The sequence below is a fragment of the Pelobates fuscus genome, chromosome 7, assembly GCF_036172605.1.
Source record: "Pelobates fuscus isolate aPelFus1 chromosome 7, aPelFus1.pri, whole genome shotgun sequence".
NCBI classification, from domain to species: domain Eukaryota; kingdom Metazoa; phylum Chordata; class Amphibia; order Anura; family Pelobatidae; genus Pelobates; species Pelobates fuscus.
Genome location: NC_086323.1, coordinates 202,288,280 through 202,310,329, shown reverse-complemented (window position 1 = coordinate 202,310,329; position 22,050 = coordinate 202,288,280). Strand labels below are relative to the sequence as shown.

Sequence of the window (22,050 nt, the reverse complement as noted above, 5' to 3'; positions counted from 1 at the left end):
ATAGACATGTACCAAGGTCAACTTATTATGTGCAGCATGTACAAGTGACAGAGCAAAGTGTTCTGTTAAAAATATGCTTTATGTCCCCCTTATCATAGGGAGACTGGGTGTTATTGTGAGCCAAGTGCTCTATGTATTATGTGTTCTATAGAATTTAACGAAGTACTGGGTATATATGAAGTAGTAACAAAAACGTGACTGTCAACTGCCAAAACAGAATATGTGCAATTCCACTCAAGCGGGTAGCAGAAATTCCTTATATTTATATGTGAAACAATTGTATGCTATTTGACCGGTAGGGGTCAGTATGTAGATTAAATGTTTTATTTTGTGTGTTTGTTCATGAAAAGTGCTCTTTTGAGTTTGTGTTGTAATAGCTGGATCCTCCTGAGATATTAGTTGATAGGGGTCAGTAGGGGTCAGTGTAGGCATGTTGTGAACTGCTGTTCGTGAGATGTGTGCATGTACGTAATAGTCTGTTAATGACCAGCAATATAAACGAAACAGTGTTGCCCGTTCAGGAGATAAATGCACGAACATAATAGCCTTGTATGACAGGCAAATGTAACACGAAACCGTTCCCATTCGGGAGATTCAAGCACAAACTTAATAGCCTGGTATGACAGGCAAATGTTAAACGAAACAGTGTCCCGTTTGGGAGATTAAATGCACGAAATGTAATAGCCTGGTATGATAGGTAAATGTAACGAAACAATGTTCCCGTTCAGGAGTTTGATAATGCACGAAAGGAGCAAGTGAAACCTGTTAGATGCTGTAATTTAAACGAACGGTTTGCACGAACATAGTAACAGTAAGAATCAGCAACTTGAAATATACGAAAAACCGTAAAGTGAGGACCCGACCAGAGATGATGCCGTGGGACTGATGCCTGGCGCGACGGGTAGGTCAACATACGGTTTTGTAAGTCACTGAACACTATCTGCAACGCTGACTGAAGAAAAGAAGCTGGTTGAATGGGAAACCCTGCGGCTGGATTCCTGGACACAGCTCAGAGTAGGAGACCTCGTGGAGCAAAGGTATTCCCAAAATGGCATCATTTTGAGACCGGAAGTACCTGGCATCAAGCACGAAGGTTTCAGTGTGCACAGAAAGGTGCGTAATAAATGCAGCAGGTTGCCATACCAGAACTCCACTACTGACCTAAAAGCAATATGCTCAAAATCATATAGATAAAGCCACACAACAGTGGCGTACATACCGGGGGTCGCGTACATAGCTGGGCAGAGAGTGCTCAGGGGAGAGTGCTCCCTCGTGCGCCTGCCAGACAGCCCGCCCGGTGACTGGCTGCCCAGCAGCACCACTGGACCCCAGGGAATCCCCTTAGCTCTCCTAAAGGTAAGGCGGCTGGGGGATTAAATTTTAAAAAAACAACATGTGTGTGTTAGTGTTAGTGTGTGTGTGTGTGCTAGTGAGTGTCAGTGAGTGTGTTACTGTGTGTCTATTACAGAGTGTGCTTGTGTGAGTCTGTTTGATGTCTGTTAGTGAGTGTGTGTTTGTCTGTGAGAGTGTATGTTTTGTAAGTGTGTATGTGTGCCAGTCAGTGAGTATGTATGTCGCTGAGTGTGTCTGTCAGTAAATGTGTGTGTCTGTTAGCTAGTGTGTATGTGTCTGTTCGTGAGAGTGTGTGTGTGTCTTCAGCACTTACCTTTCTCCAGTGCCGGAATTCCTTGGCGCTGGGGATCCCTCCACCTCTCAGCTCCGAATGCAAATGTGGCGCAAGAGCCGCCACGCATTCAAACCGCCTATAGGAAAGCATTACTCAATGCTTTCCTATGGACGTTCAGTGTCTTCTCACTGTGATTTTCACAGTGAGAATCGCGGAAGCTCCTCTAGCGGCTGTCAATGAGACAGCCACTAGAGACTGGATTAACCCTCAGTGAAACATAGCAGTTTCTTTGAAACTGCTATGTTTTCAGCTGCAGGGTTAAAACTAGAGGGACCTGGCACCCAGACCACTTCATTGAGCTGATGTGATCTGGGTGTCTGTATTGTGCACTGGCGTACATACTGCGGTCGCAGCCCTGCGACCAGGTGCCCGCCACCATGTGTTCCGGCCCGCGCAGAGTACGGATCAATTTTAGCACCGGGGCCCCATGGGTCGTGTGTACGCCACTGCCACAGAAGTTGCATTTTCAGTTGAATTTGGAGAAACCACTTGTTGTGTTGAGCTATTTCCATTGCTTATTTTTGATCTGTTTATTGCAAACAGCGTAAAGTCTGTAAATGTTGACAGTAAACCTGATTTTCAATGGGGGTTAAATTATTTTAATTACAACTGTAAATAAATTAATAGATTTTCTCACCCCTCCTAGGTGGTACTATACCGAGTCTGCGTGTTCTGAGCAGTATCTATGCAGTATAAATATATATGTGCAATACCTTTTATCCAATATATATATATATATAGTTTTGTTTTGTTTCTTTGTTTTTCTTTTTCCATAAGAACAGCATTCCCGGGACTTTTATTCTGTATTATTCTGTTTATTGTTATTGGCTAACGGTTAAATAAGATATAGCAAACATTCTTCATAAAAAGTCGACCAGTAAATAGCTTGCAATTTTTGGTAAAAGTCTCCGAAGTGCTGTTTTTTTTTAATAACGTTTATCTGCTAAAAGGTCTAAAAGTATAAACATTGTAAATTCCTTGAGTGCAAGATTTGTGGCCTGTGTAATCTCTCTCTCTCTCTCTCTCTCTCTCTCTCTCTCTCTCTCTCTATATATATATATATATATATATAATATTGTTTCAAGCATTGGGTGGAGTTTATATATATATATTTTTAATGTTCTTCTGTGCAGTATGAATGGATAATGTAGAAAAAAAGCAGCAAATGAATGGTTTCGGTGAAGATACCCAATGACGATACATTGTATTAGGAAAATTCCTGTAAACATGATGATTACACAATAATGAAACTCAAAGATAAAATGCTGCTTTTGAGAAATATTGAATCCAAAAAGAAGCACTCATTGGATATTCAATGTCCTTGTGCAATGCTTGGAGAACGTCGAACATCAAGAACCTGTCTGACTCTGTTCGTGCTGCAGGAGCACCATCTAGTGGCTGCCAGTGTAACAGCCACTACAGATGTGTTTAGCCCTTGAATGTATACACTGATGTATCTACAAAACTGCAATGTTTTACATTGCAGGAGCAAAACGCCCACAGCACCTAGATAACTTCCCCAGAGTTAAATAAAAAATTATAAATTACACTCACAAAATTTTATGCACATACAAATATTTGGACACTGACACGAGTTTTGTTATTTTGGATGTTTAACCCATATAACTTCAAGTAACAGTTAAATAATGAATATGGGCTTAAAGTGCAGCCTTGCGGCTTTAATTTGAAGATATTCACATCCAAACTGGAGGAAGGGTTTAGGAATTACAACTCTTTTATATGTAGCCCCCTCTTTTCAAGTGGCCAAAGGTAATTGGACAGTTGCCTCAAAAGCTGTTCCTTGGACATGTGTGGGTTTCATTATTTATTCATCAATTAAGCAGGTACAAGGTCTGGAGTTGATTCCTGGTTTGGAATTACACATTTGGAAGCTGTTTCTGTGAACCCACAGAGGGTTCACCACAAGGTGGAGACCATTCATTCAACATCAAGAATAGAAAGGCCAGGTTAGAAATTGCCACACAAAAAATCATCTACAATGTCAGCCAAGTTCTTAAATTGCATTATGTGGACAGATGATTCTAAGATCAACCTGAACCATAATGATGGGAAGAAAAAAAGAATGATGGGAAGAAAAAGTATGGCTCATGAACCGAAGCATACCACATTATCTGTAAACTATGGTGGAGGCAGTGTGATGGCATGGGCATGCATGGCTTCCAATGGCACTGGGTCACTAGTATGACAGGAGACACCAAGGTGAATTCTGGAATCTGTGGGGATATAGTGTCTGCTCAGATGCAGCCAAATTCAGTAAAGATGATTGGATGTCCATTTACAGATGGACAATGACCCCCAAAATACTGCAAAAGAGACCCAGGTTTTTTTTTAAAGCAAATACGTGGAATTTTATGCAATGGCTAAGTGAATCATCTGATCTCAAGTAAATTGAACATGCATTTATCTTGCTGAAGATAAAATATAAGACAGAAAGAGCCATGAACAAACAGCTGCAGTATAAGTGTGGCAAAACATCACAAAAAGGAAAGCCCAGAGTTTGGTATTTTGACACATGGAGCAGAAGGGAGGCTGGAACTGAGACACATGGAGAGGAGGGCAGGAGGACTGAAACACAAGGAGAGATGAGAAAAATGGTGGGACGGGAGGTGGGGCGGGGGGGAGTGAGGATGATCACCTTAAATAGAAATTATTATGAGACGCCTCTGTTAGGCAATTCTCTGTTAATCTGCATGGGTGTCAGTGTATGTCTTTATATCTGTATGTGTGTGTGTGTGTGAGTGGCAATGTTTGTTGTGCATAAACCTCAGCATTCAAATGCCAACACTACACAAAAATACACACCTACATTGAAAAGCAAATACTAGACCAGGCTTTCCCAAACTCCGGCCCTCCAGATGTTGCCGAACTACAACTCCCATGATTCTCAGCTTATCTATCATTCAGAGAATCGTGGGAGTTGTAGCTCAGCAACATCTGGAGGGTCGGAGTTCGGGGAAGCCTGTACTAGACACAAGTACACCACTACTTTCAAATGGAAACATTACATAAAAACACACAACTGCATTCAAATGCCAACAGTACACACAAATACACTCCTACATTTACACACGCATACGCCATACAAAAGCAAACTTACATTCAAACACACAAACACTGCTTTGTGCTAAATACTTCTCTACATGGATGGGCAAATGGTAAATTCCCAGCTGCCAAAGCATTGTGGAAATTGTATGATGATGGGATCTTCTTTTTGCCCACCCTTGCGATAGGACGGGGCAAAAATGTTCTGCACCTCTCTATATTAGTTCCTCCATTTATGTTTTCTCCCATGCTTCCATTCACTCCATGGGAGTCTGTCCTGTTCCTGGTCTTTTCTTATTGTGGTGTGCGGAAGAGCTTGGTTTAGTGAATAGGAATCTTGTTTTTTATTTAAGTAAATGATAAAATCTTTGTCATTTTAGATGTTCCGAGTAACCCTGATAATCTTCACCTCTCCAAAAAACACAAAAAGAGTGTGACATTGTCTTGGACCCCAAGTGACTCCCACAACAGTCCAATATCAGGTGGGTGGAGGTCAGTAAATGTTCTGAGACATGGAATCATTCAGTGTAGGAATTTAGGACTAAGCTGTACTGGAGGTCAGTGTGAACAGCCTTTTCCTATTCCAATGCATTGTATTGTAGAAATATTTGTGATTTTCTTTCATGATATGATGTTCTGACATCTATTGTAATTTATCATAGAGTATCTCATACAATCAAAGAGAAGTCGTCACGAGCATGGACAATGGGAGGATATAGCCAATGTTGCGAGAAATGTGACGTTGTGTGTTTTACATTTAAAACCGTATTATAACTACCAGTTTCGTGTGATTGCAAGAAATGAAATGGGATTAGGTCCTCCTAGTGCCTCCACTAATGTTTACAGCACTCCTCCAGCAGGTAATGTCACAACCTATTTCCCAATACTTCAAAAATAATATGGACGACAGTAGGCAACAGTCAAATAATTGTCTTCAAACACGGCAAATTTCGTACAAAAAAATATATTGTTTATGTCTACAGAAGAGTTTACTTTCAGTTATATAGAGTTATATTATCGAATGATGTTGAAATCACTATACAGTGCAACATTTTTTAAACCTTTGGAACAATACAATAGTCTGATGTACAATTGTAACAATACATTGTAACAATACAATAGTCTGATGTTTGGTCAAACAACTTTAAAGTCATATATATATTGAGTTGCAGCTATACAACTTTCTGTTTGGTTATTTCCATTAACCAGTGGTACTTTCCATTAACCAGTGATACTGCCTGGGCTACATTAAAGGTCCAATCAAATAATTTTTTTGCATTGTCGGCCCCTTCTGAATTTTTTTTTTTTTTTTACCTGCAATCCCATGTTGAAGCCAAGTTCTTCCTGCAGCTCAATCTGATGTTACTCGTCTCATCACAGAGGGAGGGATGTCCAGGAGGCTGGGTTCTGGAAGGACTTGTGGTGGCCTGGAGGGTTGGGTCTTGCTGCCATTTGACATCTATCACCAGAATGCAATGTGCACCAGTGAAGGACACATTCCATGCTATGATTTAACCTTAGCCACATGGAACTCTCTCTGACTAAGGACTCTGCCGGAGATGAAGTTACGCCTCCAGCAGCAAAGCCAAACAACTGTAGTGGTCATGGTGATGACAGTAACTCAACATAGCTCGATGCTACATAAAGAGGCTCACGTTTAGAAATGTTAGGCTTCTCCAGAATGTTCTCTGGTTGCCGTTTTGAATCTATTAATACCAGTATCCTTTATTTTGGCCCCTGTGTGTTCTGTGGTCCCCTTTCGATGTACATTCCTTATTTAATTGATGCAGTGCTTCATGATTGTAACTCATCCGAATAGTAATACAGACAAAAAGATCTTTTTTTATTAAACAAAAAGTCAGTTAGGAGGGATCCTACAAAAAAAAGTTGATGTGAAAGCTGAACATGTGAATTTAGCGAGTAATTTACTGGGAATCGTAATCTGCATGTTAAAATAGCAGATGGATTCTTTAGATATTCTATGTCTGTCCGTCAGTCCATCCAGCTAAGTGTTGTTATAGAATTACTCTAAGCAAGCTCATTGTCGTTGTTCTAATCTCTGGAGGACCATGTCTCAGTTTACCAATAACTGGGCTGTGTGGCAATGGTTCCCTAGGGCTTCCCCTGACACAGTTCCAGATTCTGCAAAGCTCCAGTAGCTGGAAGTTATCCAGTCACCATCCATTGGCGGAGAGAGTCAACTCATCCATTGGCGGAGAGAGTCAACTCATCCATTGGCGGAGAGAGTCAACTGACCACTTTTAGCTGGTGAATGGCACTGTGTAAAGAAATTGTACAGAATTGGCATTGGCCACTGACACCCCTAAAATGCTGTAGACAGCGAAATACTGACTCAAAGCACCACAACCACTTCAAATCACGGACCCTAATCCTTTCAGCTTACACCTTTTTTATAATAGGTTTGAGTCTGATTTGTCCCAGATTTATTAAAGTCTTATCGCGTTCTTGCTTGGATTCCTAGAAAAATTGCAGCAATTGAGCAGGTTCTATCATTACTTTCAGATGGACAGCTGGGCATGCTCTGTTTTTGTGTGATCTTGAAGCTAATGAAATCTAGATTGCCTCGGATTACATTGTTAAATGAATTTAGTAATAGAAGGTACTTACAGTGTTATCTTTAATATTTAATTATCTTTATCTTTATGTTTATATCAAGTTCTACATTGTCTCGCTTTATTCTGCAGTTCCTGATGTGAGCCCACGTATTGTCTATGCTGAAGCTGACAAGCCCAATGAAATGATGATAAAATGGGAGGTGAGCTCAATTATATAGTTGCATAGTTACATAGCTGAAAAGAGACACGTATCCATCAAGTTCAAGCTTTAACATATTTCTTTTTGCTGTTTATCAAGACAAAAAGTCTGAAGCGCTTCCAGTTTTGCAACAAACTAGGAAAAAATTCTTCTTGACCCCAGAACGGCGGTCAGATATCTCCTGGGATCAAGAAGCTTAAATGAGTCCACAAATTAGAAATGATATCCCCGTATATCGTGTATTCATCCAGTTGCTGTTTAAACATCCGCTTCCACATCCTTCTGGTTCTTACTGTAAAAAGCCCTTTCCTTTGTCTTAGATTAAATCTCCTTCTTCCAGTCCAGTCTTCCAGGCGCTGTTTTTTATTTTCTAAACAAAAGAGGTTTCAATTTGTTAACCTTTCTTCATAGCTAAAATGTCCCATTCCTTTTATCAATTTTGTAGCCCACCTCTGCACTTTTTCTAGTGCCATAAAATCCTTCTTCAGAAGTGGTACCCAAAATTGCACAGCATATTCAAAATGTGGTCTTACCAGCGATTTATAAAGAGGCAAAATTATGTTTCCCAGCTAATCATGTCAGCCACACTTATGGGTAGCTCCACAGCTGGAACAGGACAAAAATTAATTGACCAATTAATCAGACTGAAGGCATAAAACGTCCCTCCTACTTCCAGATCTCATTTTTTTTCTGTCCTCAGTCAAACAGGAATTCAGTTCCTTAATAATTTTATTTTATGTTCCACCTCTCATGTTCAGCCTCTCTTCATCTGAAGAACTCCGTAAACAGCCTGCCGGGGCAGGACTAACGGAGTTAGATTTCAGTATACTGAAACTACTACATGGGAACACTTATTGAAATGAATTTCTGAAAAGTGATCGATCAGTCCTTGGGCTATATCTAAGAATGTAGAAAAACTTTGGGGACACAGCTGTTAATCTGGAAAGCAAAAGATCTATAACATAGCGTAATACAACAAAACAAATAAATCCATTGCACTCACAAAATAAACAAACATGTTTTCCTCAGGGTGCCTCCCTTAATTCCTGGGGGGCTATCCAGTATTCCTTCCTGCTCTGGATTGTAAACCCCTTTCCCAGCATGTTTACAAGGACAAAGAGCGGCTTTATTTACCAATTCAAAATGCGTATAAGAATGTATATAATAAAATAAAGAAAACGACTTACATCTGTATGACGGCTTGTTTTTTAACCTACCTTACTGTTCTCCTTAGATGGGTCTGATGCCTATGTGAGAATGTGTATTTTGAGAAGCTATATATATGTTACATTTCTAGAATTTTTATAGATGGCCTGCCATGTCCAAGAGAGATAATCTTTATCCTAACACTCTTAGAAGTTCGTAGAAGGATAGGAACCTTATGTCTTACTTTAGGTTAGGGCTCTTTATGTTGCTGGGTTCCTATCAGAGCATGCTGCAAACGTTTGCTCAGATTCTCAAGCGCACGCTCACTCTCTCTTGCCCAATATAGGGTATGAAGCACCGTCCGCATGGCTTCATTTTTCTTACCTCAGGTTTTTCAAGAATGGTGAGGGGACTGGCGCTAGTAGTCATTCCGGAAGTGATGCGCACTACGCTTGGAGTTTCCAAGCCTGTGCAATTACAACGGTATGCACTCCATGGTACAAAGCATACGCAGGTCCCAGTTTTAAAGGAACAACTAGCCAAATTAAAAATGATAGACTTCTTGCTGGAATTTGGTTGTGTGCTGTTTAGAGAAGATTGTGGTTTTGTTTTCTTTTTCCTGGCCTTGGTTTCAATGACTCTAAGACGCTAAATGTAATAATTCTAACCGAGCTGTCGGAATTTCCAAAGGAACCAACTGAAAAAAATTTAACCATTTGGGTGAAGTATATGATTTTTTGGTATTTTCCCCCACAAGATTTCCAGATACTTCCAATTTTTCAGTTGTTTGTTTGTTTAAGTAGAGTTAAACATGTATCTCTACTAGCTTGGATACTTGTAAGCTGATTTTTATTCCCAAAAAATGAATACATATATTTTTTTACCATCTTATATTTTGTTAATTCATCTTTAACTTCGTAAGGGATATTACAAAAAATTGCTGTTGATTTTTCAAATTGGATTTTGTAGCCCAATAGATTAGAAAATTCATCAGTAACTTTAATTCTGTATTGGATTCCAATAGTTTATAAGTGTCAATGCCTGTACATCTTTTAATAACTGCATTTTGTCTCATATCTATTGCAAAAATCTCGATCGTAATATCATAAAGTAAAGGTGAAAGGGGCACCCTGCCTTGTCCTGTTATGTACTGAGACCAACCCAAGGAGAAACGATTACCTATAATTATTGCGGTTGGGCCATGAGAAAATCAAAACTGCCCTTAATATGTTACCTTCAAATCCCATTGCACTCAACGAGCCCTCCAAGAATTCCCACCGGACCCTGTCAAGTGCCTTCTTGGCATCCAATGACAGTCAGGAGTGGAGTCCCTCTCTGTTCCACTGAATTCAATCCGGTTTGATTGGGCTTATTAAATTAGTAATAACCTTTTTAATTCTATTGGCAAAAGTTGCAGAGTAGATTTGATTTTGATATTTGCGTTCAGCAGTGCAATTGGGCAGTAATTAGAAATGTCTATGGTGTGAGAGTGTGATTGTCTGGATCATTTCCATTTACCATTAGATATTATTTTGTTGTCTTCTGTTTTTTTAGCTTGTTACATAGTAATCTATTTGATCTACTGCCCACGTAATACCGATTACGTAATTTTACGTTTTTCCAGAGATCTTTTTGTTTTTGACATTATTAACTATAAGTCTTCTCTAGCTCTTGAGTTATTTCTCTATCTGGATATTGTTTTCTTGGGAAGGTAATTTTTCTAACTTTCTATACAATCCAGATATGGATTTTGAAATGCTCTGTATTTTTTTTTTTTTTTAAAGCACCCAGTTTAATAAAATATTTTATTACGGTTTTATATGCACACCAGATCGTTGCTGGAGAGATTTCATCAGTTCTATTTTCCAGATAAAAATGGTAGATGTATTGCATGAAGAGTTTATTCTGCTCTATCTGCATTTTTGTAATCCTGCCTGGACCACAAATATTTCAGATGCTTGCCTGTCTAAAATAAAATAGGGATACAGGATAGAATTTGCAAACTTCCCGACAAAAGCTGTCTTCAGAAGAATTCGAGTTTCAAAAGGAATAAAGGAAAAGGCCATGAGAGAATGCATTTTCAAACTCATGGAACAAAAAGTGATATATACGAGGGATATTAACAAATCCCCACACTCCCATGTAGCTCTTCCTCGTTACGGATTAAATAAAAATCAAAGTGAAACAAAACGTGGTCAATCAGTGCATAGTTCTATGTAAAGAAAAATTCCCGACGCGCGTTTCCGTGCTATAGTGTCCCCTTCATCAGGGGAAGGTGCCACTATAGCACTGAAACGCGCAGGAGCCTGGAGCTTTTTCCATTCATAGCTAAAGGGAGAACTAGTCTCTCTAATAATCTGTTGAGGGGCTCAGAGAATCTCTAGCAGAGGTAGCTGTAAATAGTATTTAGATATTACTCTTAGAACCACGTATAGCTAGGAGGAATTTAGCCTAACTGACATCCATGAAGATGTCTTAAGGAAATCTAGCCTTCCTAGCTGATACTAGATAGCACTATAGTAGCAATCCAGTATACCCTAGAGTAAATCATTATTAGAGACCCTAGGCTCATTTGTAGAAGGTGTTCAATGCTACCGGCCATGTTTGAGCATATTACCTATAAGCAATGTTTGATGGATGTTTTCTTCACTCTATGATGTACTAGTATCTTGATATTTATGATATAATACATAGGTCTCTACCTGGACCACCCCATATATACTCTTATACTAAGCAACTACTTAGTCAATCTCTCCCCATTCCCGCTACAATTAACAAGGTCCAGGCCTGTGAAAGTTAAGGCACAATGTATTTATTTAGAGACTCTTCTCTTTCAGACCTTTTTGTATCCACTCCTTTGGAATTGAGAGTTTTTCTATCTGCCTCTGCTATATCAGCTTGCACTTCTTATTTATATAGTTGGGATAATTTGTGGCGAATACATTTTTGGCAATTATAATAAAGATATTCTGTGCCTTGATATACATGATAGATACTTTCCTTGTTATGTTTTTACTATTGCTTTACTTCAGCCTCTCATACATCAGTACCCTAGAGGAATTTCCTGTTAGGATTACTATATGATCCAGCACGTAGAATTGTGTTACACAGGTGACTAATAGGTAACGTATTACCGGGCCTTAGAATGGCCGGACATACGTACCAAAGAATAGTCAGGATAATAGCCGAGGTCAGGGGACACAGAAAGGGACACAATGATAAAGGAAAGCCAGAGGTCAGGGATACGAGAATACAGGGAAGTCAAAATCAAAGCCAAAGTCAAAGACCAGAATAAACTTGAATCAGGAATGGGCTCTCGGGCAACAACTAGGGAAACCATGACAGGGCAATGAGGAAAGGTAATTTTAGGTCTAAATACCTGCTTTACCTTTCTGATTGGCGAAGATCGCTCTTTCACCCCAAAACGTGTGCGCACGGCGCGTGTGTGATGTCACGTGCACGCCAACATCGTCAATCACGTGAGCGGACGTGGGGGTATAATTAGCCATGGATCCGCAGCCGCCGGCATCCATTAATATGCCGCAAGTGTTATTCATGCAGATGCATGGCCACTGACGACAAGGTGAGGAAGAATATGTCACATTTCCTTGATAAGGATTTCCTCACTTTACTTTTTATATTAATGTGTCCAGGGTTCATGCCCAGAGTTACAGGGTGCCACTCGTACTGACCACCCCTGTTGTGATATCCTCACCCAGGGGGTAATAGACTATTTTCTTTATTGTTTAATAGAAGTAGTCCCTCAGGAAGAGAGATTCAGGGGCCACTATTTTACAGGATTTCGGCTCCAAAACCTCAAGAGAAGTGGAGACTGATTCTGGATTTTAAAAACATCAATACCTTGCAAAATATAAGAACATTAAAGATGGAATATATTTCAACAATAAAAAGTAAACATAATAGAGGAGACTGAATGATATCTATAGATTTAAAAAGATGCATGCTATCCGATCCCTATTCACAAAGAAAATGTAACTTTCCTGGGGTTCTGGATTCTGGGGAAACTCTTGACGATATCCTCATATTCCATTATTTGGATGATATCCTCATCAGACAGTTTTGCTTCATGCACATGTCACATTGAAATTCCTTCAAGATGGATGGATGATAAATCTAGAAAAGAGTCCATTGATTTCTGGGTGCAGTAATAGACTCTACTTCTGCAAAGATAACTCTGTCTCCAGAAAGAATGAGAAAGATTCAAGAGAATATTCAAAAGAAACCGAGAAAAAAACATATATATATATCTGCAAGAGAATTTGAGGCTCTTGGGTTCTCTGACCCCAATAGACCTAATAAAATGGGCCCAATGGAAAAAGGGTTTTATCCAGTTGGACTTCTTAAGGCAGTTGAAAAAGACAAGGGCCAACTGGGATCAAAGGACTGTAATTCTGCCATTTATAAAAGAGGAATTGAATTGGTGGACAAAGAAGATGAACCTGTCTCAGGGTTTCCCATTAGAAGAACCACCATGACTTAACGTGAGCTTATATGGATGGGAAGACCATTACGATACAATATTGAAGCAGGGAAAATGGTTCAACAGAGAGAAATTATTGCACTCCAACCTGAGAGGATTGAGTTCAATATCCAAAGCACTAGGAGCATTTCTTCCCTACATTGCAGACTCATGGGTTCTGATTCAAATGGACATCAGAGTAGTGGTGGCATACCTAAATGATCAAGGCAGCACCCACAGCAAGCTATTGTTAAAATAATTGTCTCTCCTTATGGACTTTGCTCAGTACAATCTTCAGGGACTAAAAGCATTTTATCTACCTGGTACAGAAAATTCCATGTAGTTCATCCGGATCCAAAACAGTTGAACTTGGGGGCTTGGCTCTTGAAAAAGAGAGACTACTACAACTAGGGTTATCAGACTACAACTAGGGTTATCAGACAGAAGCTGTGATTAACACTCTTGAGTGCAATCATCATGTATGGGATACGTTCAGAACATGGGGATCAAATAAGGATGTGCATTTTCTCTCCATCCCTCTCACTCTCATGTCCTTGAATTCCTTAAAGCTGGACTAGATAAGGATCGTAGCCTAAGTATCTTAAATGTGCAGATTTTGGCCTTATCAGCCTTATGCAACATTTTGTGTGCATCAGGCCCTCTTATCGCAACTTTCTTTAAGAATTATATACCTCCATGGGATCTTCCTCTTGTCCTAAATGTTTTAATAGAAAGTCCTTTTGCTCCATTAGATGAGCTGAATCTGGCCTTGCTCACATATAAAACCTTATTCTTGGTTGCCATAGCATCAGCAAGAGGAATGGCCAAAATCCAAAATCCAAGCCTTTTCCTGTGATGAGGCCTACACTTAAGTGTATCATGATTGGGTTATCTTAAAACCTAAGCATGAATTTCTGCCTAAAGTTGTCTCTAATTTTCATCTGATTCTGAAGTTGTTACCTTCCGTTTATCCTAATCCTGTCTCTGAATTGGAAGCCACACTCCATCCATTGGATATGAGAGATTGCCTTGACATGTGTCTCCAAAACTACAGTCCGACGTCGCCAACATCACCAAACATCGTTTGCAAGGGTTTCAAGAAAAAAAAAACTATACTGTCATCCAAAAACAAACTCTACCATCTTCAGTTTGCCAGACACTACTGGAACTTCAAATGGAATTGGATACAAATGTCAGATGACACCAAAATAGAGCTTTTTGGCTAGAGGTGTGTTTGATGCATACGGAACCATATGGAAAAGTACTTCCTACCCATGGTTAAAAAGGGATAGTGGTTTTTAATTGTTTTGGGCTGTTTTTTCTGCTAGTGGACTTGGATATTTTGTTTGGTTTGTCATGGACGCTATCAAATATCAGCAGCTATTAAATGAACACCTGACAGCCTTTTCCAAATCTTAAATGTGCCATGGTTGAATCTCCCAGCAGGTCAATGATCCAATACATCCAATACATCAAAATCAACACCAAAAAGGTTTACTGACCAAAAAAACAAGGTCCTGACATGGACATCCCAGGTACCTGACTTGAACCCCATTGACAACCTGTGGGATGAACTGAAGAGGTGTATCCACCAGCAGCAACCTCAACATTTGAAGAATCTGGAGAGAAGCTGCATGGAGAAATGGTCTCCAATTAGTTGCCAAGTATTCAATTCAACCTCATCAGGCATTATAGGAAAAGAACCAGAGTAATCTTGCCAAAGGGAGGTAGCACAAAGTGTTGACTAAAATAGAGTAGAGTATTTTTGTGTATTTTTTGATCGTAAGATCATAAGGTTAAACAATAAGGACAATTTTTTAAGTTTTTGCGCATATTTACCAAGGATGTACATATATTAGTGGAGGGCAATGCAGTTGTTTTTTTTCCAGTGTAGCTTTTTATTACTCAGCAAAAAAAACTATGTTATGTCTAAAAAATATATGGATCTACAACATGGCTCCAGGAGGGTAAAGGCTGACTGTAATTTGAGGTGAAGGTCATTTTAATGGATTCTAACCAGAGTCTCCAATGCTCTAACCATCGTTGGCCTCCAAACAGTTCTGATTTCTGTAGGACTGTCCCTATTTCAGGGTCTTGTCCTGCCTTACTGGGTTGGTTCATTTATCTATATTTTAATTGTACTCAATTTGTGAACTTGAGTACACTTGAACACATTTATACTCCGTTCTGTAAATGGCTTGGATTAAGAGATGATCAGATTTCATTGAACTAAAGTTACGATGTATAAGGGTTCCCGTTAACCAGAACGAATTGTAAAATAATAGATTAGCGCTGTTTCTCCCAGTTTCCATTACTTCCGGATTAACAATTGTAATTTCTGTCTTTTAGCCTCTAAGTGCGGAAGAGCACAATGGTCCGGAGCTGCGTTACAGGGTCAGCTGGCGTCTCCAAGGGGTGGAGCCAAACTGGCATCAGGAAAACGTCAAACACCACCAGTTTCTTTTAAAGAACACACCGGCATTCACTGCGTATGATGTCAGCGTACAATCTATTAATGAGCTGGGCTCTGGACCAGAACCACAAGTGTACACCGTTTACTCAGGAGAGGACAGTGAGTAATTCTTTGATCAATAAAATACATTGTTTTTATGGATTTTATTTAGAGTGGTGAAATACAAATCTGAAATTATACACACAGAGCTCACAAAATGTGTAATTAAAGAGGCAATGAGCTAAACAAAAATAAAGTAAGCTCTAACAGTCCTGGGGAGAAAAGCAAATCTCTGTCAGATTGTAGGCAAGCTCGATTATTTTATACAGGGGGAAAGAGCTAGGCTGTTTCAGACTAAAGGGTCTCAGGGGAAGCTAACAGACCAGGGGACTGATGGGTGTCCAGACTCTTTCTTATGACCAGGAGGATACTCCGCTCTTTGAGAACTGGGAGGTTGAAGGAAATCAAAGTGAATTTCTGATTTAAAGCCAAAAAAGCTCAACTGAAAACATTCTCCAAGTCAACTGTGCTTCCAGTGCAGCTATATTGACCTTAAATGTTAAATTTGCTTTGAATTCCCGACAACTATAGTGAATAACCCTGTTTGTTTCATGCTGATGGCTGACAAAATGTGAAATAACTCTAGCTCTAAACTAAATTATGTGAACCTTCGATATTGCAAGGAGAGGGCAATAAACACCTACAGGGTTATTCACTAAAGGGAGAATTCCAGGTCAATTCAAAGTGAATTTCAAATTTAAGGCCAAACAGGTAGCACACCCGACTTAGAGAATTTTCCGATTTTGGCTATTTTTACATTAAATTTGGATTTCTCTTTGAATTCTCACTTTAGTGAATAACCTAATGATTATTTTACTGTGCTCTCAATAGCATATTAATTGGTTGCATTTTTGTTAGAGCAGTGGTGAAGTCTGCTTTAGAACTGGGAAAGCTAGGGTTGAATCTCAATCAGACCTCCTTATCAGTAAGTGTCCTTGGACAAGGCACCCAATTAATAATTATTAATAATAATAATTAAAGCTAGTACATTGTGTTTTCCTTACCAGCTCCTGATACCGCTCCATCAGATGTGGCCGTGGACGTTCTGAACAGTACGGTAGTGAAAGTCACGTGGAGAGGAGTAACTCCGGACAGGGTGCGAGGCCATCTGTCGGGTTACAAGGTAACTTCAATGAGTGGACATTACGTGTGCTAGAGAAAGGGAAAATGAAGGAAGGTTTTGCCTTAGTCAAATGGAATATACCAAAAATTATAAAATAACAAGTGATATATACACAATAAAACAAGTGCAGTTCAATACCAATGGTATGTAGAAAGTGATACAGGGTCTTGAAAGGAACCGCCGGACTGGATAAAATCTGAGATTAATTGGAGGTGGAGTGCTTGTGATTCCAGAAGTACTTGTAAAACATAAAAGGGAGAACTCCAATGGTAAAATCTATATAGTCAGTTTTACTCACATTTACCAGAGCTATATCCAGCTCTGGTGTGTATAGCGTGAAGTGGAATGATCCCCACTTCTAGGATGTATGTGATAGGTAGATTCTTCAGATTTTTTGCAATGGTAAAAGATTCAAACCGAGAAGATAAAAAATGTCAAATATAGTGCTCACTGTAGAAATACAATTTTAGGATAATTCACAGTATAGGAGATGTACTCACATTTGTTTGAGCAGACTTACTGCTCGATGGGTAGGGCGCTGGTGGTATTATCCCCACCTAGGATTCTTTATTCCTCTTTAAGATGGCAAATCAGGATGCCAAGTTGAGAAGATATTTGAAAAAAAAATGTATTGGTATAACTAAATAAAATATATCTACAACGCGTTTCACCTTTCAAGGCTTCAAGTAGACAAAAAATAGATAGAATAATCAACCTGGCATCTCATGGTTTAAATAGGGGACTAGTAACAATATAGCTGTTTAAATTTGGCGCCATAATGATGTCATGTGGGCAGAGCATTAACACTATATTATAAAAGATGTAAAAGGACATAAAATGACATAAAAACATTACATTCATAAGTAAAATATACAGTGCTATCATACAATATATTGCATATTACGTGTGCTAGAAGCTAAGCTGGTGGGTGCTTGTAAAACACCCTTTGCCCAACATAATGAATATATGTATCGTAACAGACAGATTTACTTGTCTACTCTGTTTGATTGTGACACTGCACCCGGTTCTTGTTAAGAAGGTTTTCAAGTAGTTTGATGCCAGCTACTCAGTCCCTTGCTTATGTATTGCTGTACAGAAAAGAGAAAGGAAGGCAGCGCCACTAAAAACCACATAAATTAAAAAAGCATAGAATAGGCAGACTAAAATGCAATATATATAATAGATAATAAGCAAATAGAAGTCCAGAATAAATAGTCTGACTGGTAGATGAATCAAACAACGAGGTATATCTTTGTAGAGGTGAATACAGTCTTTAGTAGTGGGGGATTCTTCAGAGTGGTGTAGATGCGTCTTTGTACATCATATGAAATAAAAAAAGTAACAACTGATGGTGTAGTATGTCCCGAAAGGGGTAGAAGCAATAAGAGTATATGGTCCTACTCACATTTTCAAGAGCTATGGACTTGGCTCTAGCGTGGATAACGTACAGTGGTAAATTCCCCACTTATGGGATACGTGAGGTGTTAGTATTCTTTCTTGATTAGGGGACCGTATGTGGAAATAAAAGCGGGAACAGCAATAGTGCTCAACGTATAAAATGCCAGAGGTGAGAAGATAAAAAACCAAGTGGTTACTCACATTTAGTTGAACAGACTAACTGTTCAATGAATACAGCTTGAGTGGTATAATCCCCACCTAGGATTCTTGGGAGTAATATCCTCACTGGAAAGTAAAAACACTTCTGGTGCCGGATAAAAGGATGGTAGTAGTAAAAAAAAGTAAAATGATAATAGTAATAAAAAGTAAGATGGCTAACTCACAGTAAGAAAGTGGCCAAAATACCTTTATTTAAAACAACATAGTTTAAAAACCACAACGCGTTTCGCCCTTAGGCTTTATCAAGTGGAGATCAGAAAGTACATCCTGTTACATCCAGGTATATATAGGCAGTGAACATAGTAACAAATAAAAGGCCCCAAAATGACGTCATAATTCCATTTTTTTATTTTTTTCAAAAGTGCTACATTTTATATGTGCAAGTGAGTACATACCTATATGGGAAACATGTGATAGTTTAAAATTAAAAACGAGGTTTTATACTCGCAATACCTTGCATATTATATTTAGATAGAACAGTCACATGATAGGCGGCCATTTTAGTATTTTCGGGCCTTGCCGCAAAGAATTATGGGGTATGTAGGCACAGACCAGCAATATAATTAATGCTGGAAGAGGGAGGGTTTATGTATGCGGCGGCAGCCATGTTGTATATATATTATTCTACATATATAAAGCCAAACTGAATATTAAGATGACAGAGGGCAACATTTGACATTAATACAAGTGAAAGGCCAGGGGCATTCATTTAGGCAATAAAACATTATAATAGAATAATAATATTAATATCCATATAGGCTCAAAGAATAAACACAATAAGAGCAAACACTTGCTGGGTAGAGTATATAAGTGATTAATGATCTCTCTTACTGTACAGTTAGTGGTGATATCACAGTGGAGTATAAAAACATAAAATGAAATAGAGGTTTGTAAAGTATATGGAATAAAGAAAAAAGCGGAATAGAGTTTAAAGGAGTCAACGGGCCAATACAAATGTGAATGTGTCTAACAAATGACTTGCACAATGAACTCTCTGTGTGAATGCAAACTGATAATAGATTTAATGTGCAAAAAATGTTGGGGGTAATATTCCAACCCTAAACATCTAGTTCAGTGACGGGTGACATTGTGTTTCAGATATAACCTACTCTTGCCTGCAAGTAATTTAAGTTTTTGGAATAAATGTCATCCTGTTTATTACTACTTCCATGCATTTGTCTTTTGTAGATGGTAAGACATCATTAGTATATTCACAGAAGCAGAAGGACACAGGTAGCACTCAAGGATCAAGAAGGTAAGTTTATTTCTGGATACACCACCTCATAAACATGATTAAGGCTCTGTTGAGCCGAAATTTTACAGTTTATGAGGTGGTGTATCCAGAAATAATCTTACCTTCATGATCCTGGAGTGTTGCCTGTGTCCTTCTGCTTCTGTGAGTATTCTGGTGGATTCAGCGTTGTCCATCTTTGGCACGGAGCACCTCCACAATAGATGGCCGGAATTTGCAGGCGGAACTTGCGTGCATGGATTCTTGTTTCTGTTGTACTGTATTCATCATTAGTATATTGTGTGTCTCTAGAATGATAGTACATGAGGAGATGGTGTGCTGATCTAGAAAATTATTGCCTGAATATACTTTCCTATACTTTCCTTTGACTTCTCTAGATAACCTATTGGAGAGTAAGAAATATGGTGGATGGTACCAAACATCATGATGAACATCATGTGCTGATATTTGCTGGCCCAAGAGAATGGGGTATAATCCCAGGGCTCAGTCCCTTTAGTGAATACAAAGTATCCGTGTCTGCATTTAACACTCGTGGAGATGGACCTGCAAGTTATCCTCTTAAATTTGAAACTTTGGAAGGTGGTGAGTAAAGTGGCGCCCTGGTTGATTTCATTTGGAGATTGTCAGATTCCCTTAACATGTTTAATCAACTACCTAGATCAAATCCACCAATTGCTTTCCTACCATACAGCACTGACAGAAGAACCAAGATCCTCTAGAATGGTCTATCGCCTTGGGGGATCGGATTACTAGGCATGAATAATAATATACATAATGTCTTCTCAAAGTCTTCTAGAGTATTTTAGGAATAATTGCTACTGGCTCCAGCCAATGTATGCTTTGACGAACCTTCACAATTCTTAATTCATCAGTGATTATTACACATTTTCAGTTCGGCTGGTGAGGGAGCAGAGGATGGGTGTTCGGGAGAACTCTTCTTGTTAAACCACTCCAGAACTATTTGACAGAAGGACAGCACCCATAGAGCTATAAACACTACAGCTGTAATACAACAATTTCTAGGGGTTATGGTGCTTGGATTTGCCCCTTTAAACCAAGCATATTGGCTGTTTTGATCAATGCATTTAAAGGGACAGTAACAACAAAAAATAGGCAAGACAATGTGCATTGCGTGATGTAGCATTGTATAATGGTATCTTATGGTTTTGTATATATTTTATGTAAATATGTAACCTTGCAAACAAGATAAAATTCATGGTATTATTTTGGATAAAACACTTTTTAAAATAACAATACTAGACCTTATTACTAATAATAACTTTCATCTATCTTGTCTGAAACTTTGCACTCTTTATTTGAATGTTCCCTTGGCCAAAATAAATATATTTGTAAATGCAACATAGGGGTTGGAATAAACGTACAGATTAAAGAAAAGCTGTCATCATATTTTATTATTATTTAAAATAGAATATTACATGTATAATAGTCACTCTATAGTATTCTGTAATGCATACATGTTAGTAAATATATAATTTCAGTGTACCTTCCAGCTTACCCTTAGCCCTTGGGGTAGCCATCTTTGGTCCTCTTTGGTCAAAAAACACAGTAATTAAACCAGTGTCTATGCAGGTAATAGAGTGTTACGGTTGCCCCAGGCTAGCTGAGAGCAGACGGATGCTCCTAGCGCTTACCAAGGACCATCAGCACTGCACCAGACACCATAAGCACTGCAGGCCCCATGCACAGTCGCAGCTTGGTTGGGGTCTTGTGACAAAGCTCCAGTGGGTGAACCTCTCTTCCTTCAGAGAGCGGGACAGGAACAAGTTCTTGCAAGAGCTTGGTCAAGCTGAGGGAGTAGGAAGAGCATAGCAATCCCTGTAGTGATTATAGCTATCCCCCCCAAACATGAGTCAAGGCTGCGAGTTGAGGGTCAAGTAGAACTGGAGGTTTAATGAACAGTTTGTATTTTTATACAGTTTTCCCCCCAAGGTTACCACCCACGTGGACCTTGTGGAGATCAGGACACAAAGTCACAAAAGCCAATCAAAACAGTATTGTACAGTTAGACACTCCCAGATAATGTACACAAATCCTCCCCTCTGCCTGTGATGCAATTAACAAATACAATGGACTAACTCAATTACTCACAGGCAGAAAACACACATTTTACCCAAAACACAGAAAACATCCCAAAACACCACACATCCCCACAAATTATACATTCCTGTATAGCCCTGATCTGGGTGAACAACATATCCAAACATCACCCAGATCAGAGCAGGGGTTCAAAAGTTTTCAGGAAGTTTTCTAAAGCTCACAGTAAACCTTTACTAGTGAAGCACCATGGGTAAAGCCCGCAGTAACATTATACTAGCCCAGCATCCTGAGCAGTGCCATCTTAACAGCATTATGGGCCCCCTGGCAAATCAGTGCA

General features: G+C 39.1%; 2 protein-coding genes across 5 annotated transcripts in view; one reads left to right on the top strand and one right to left on the bottom strand.

Moving 5' to 3' along the window:
- The window catches only part of LOC134568454 (oocyte zinc finger protein XlCOF7.1-like), a 322,479-nt gene that overhangs the window by 284,349 nt on the left and 16,080 nt on the right, over window positions 1–22,050 (bottom strand). The gene's annotated exons all lie outside the window — the stretch shown is intronic.
- CHL1 (cell adhesion molecule L1 like) overlaps window positions 1–22,050 on the top strand; it is a 163,560-nt gene that overhangs the window by 135,007 nt on the left and 6,503 nt on the right. For all 4 annotated transcript variants that reach the window (XM_063427040.1, XM_063427041.1, XM_063427039.1 and 1 more), the window contains 6 exons: window positions 5,131–5,232; window positions 5,413–5,610; window positions 7,456–7,526; window positions 15,501–15,723; window positions 16,671–16,786; window positions 20,033–20,237. In XM_063427040.1, coding sequence (XP_063283110.1) covers window positions 5,131–5,232; window positions 5,413–5,610; window positions 7,456–7,526; window positions 15,501–15,723; window positions 16,671–16,786; window positions 20,033–20,237 — 915 coding nt within the window. The remainder of the gene's footprint in view (window positions 1–5,130; window positions 5,233–5,412; window positions 5,611–7,455; window positions 7,527–15,500; window positions 15,724–16,670; window positions 16,787–20,032; window positions 20,238–22,050) is intronic.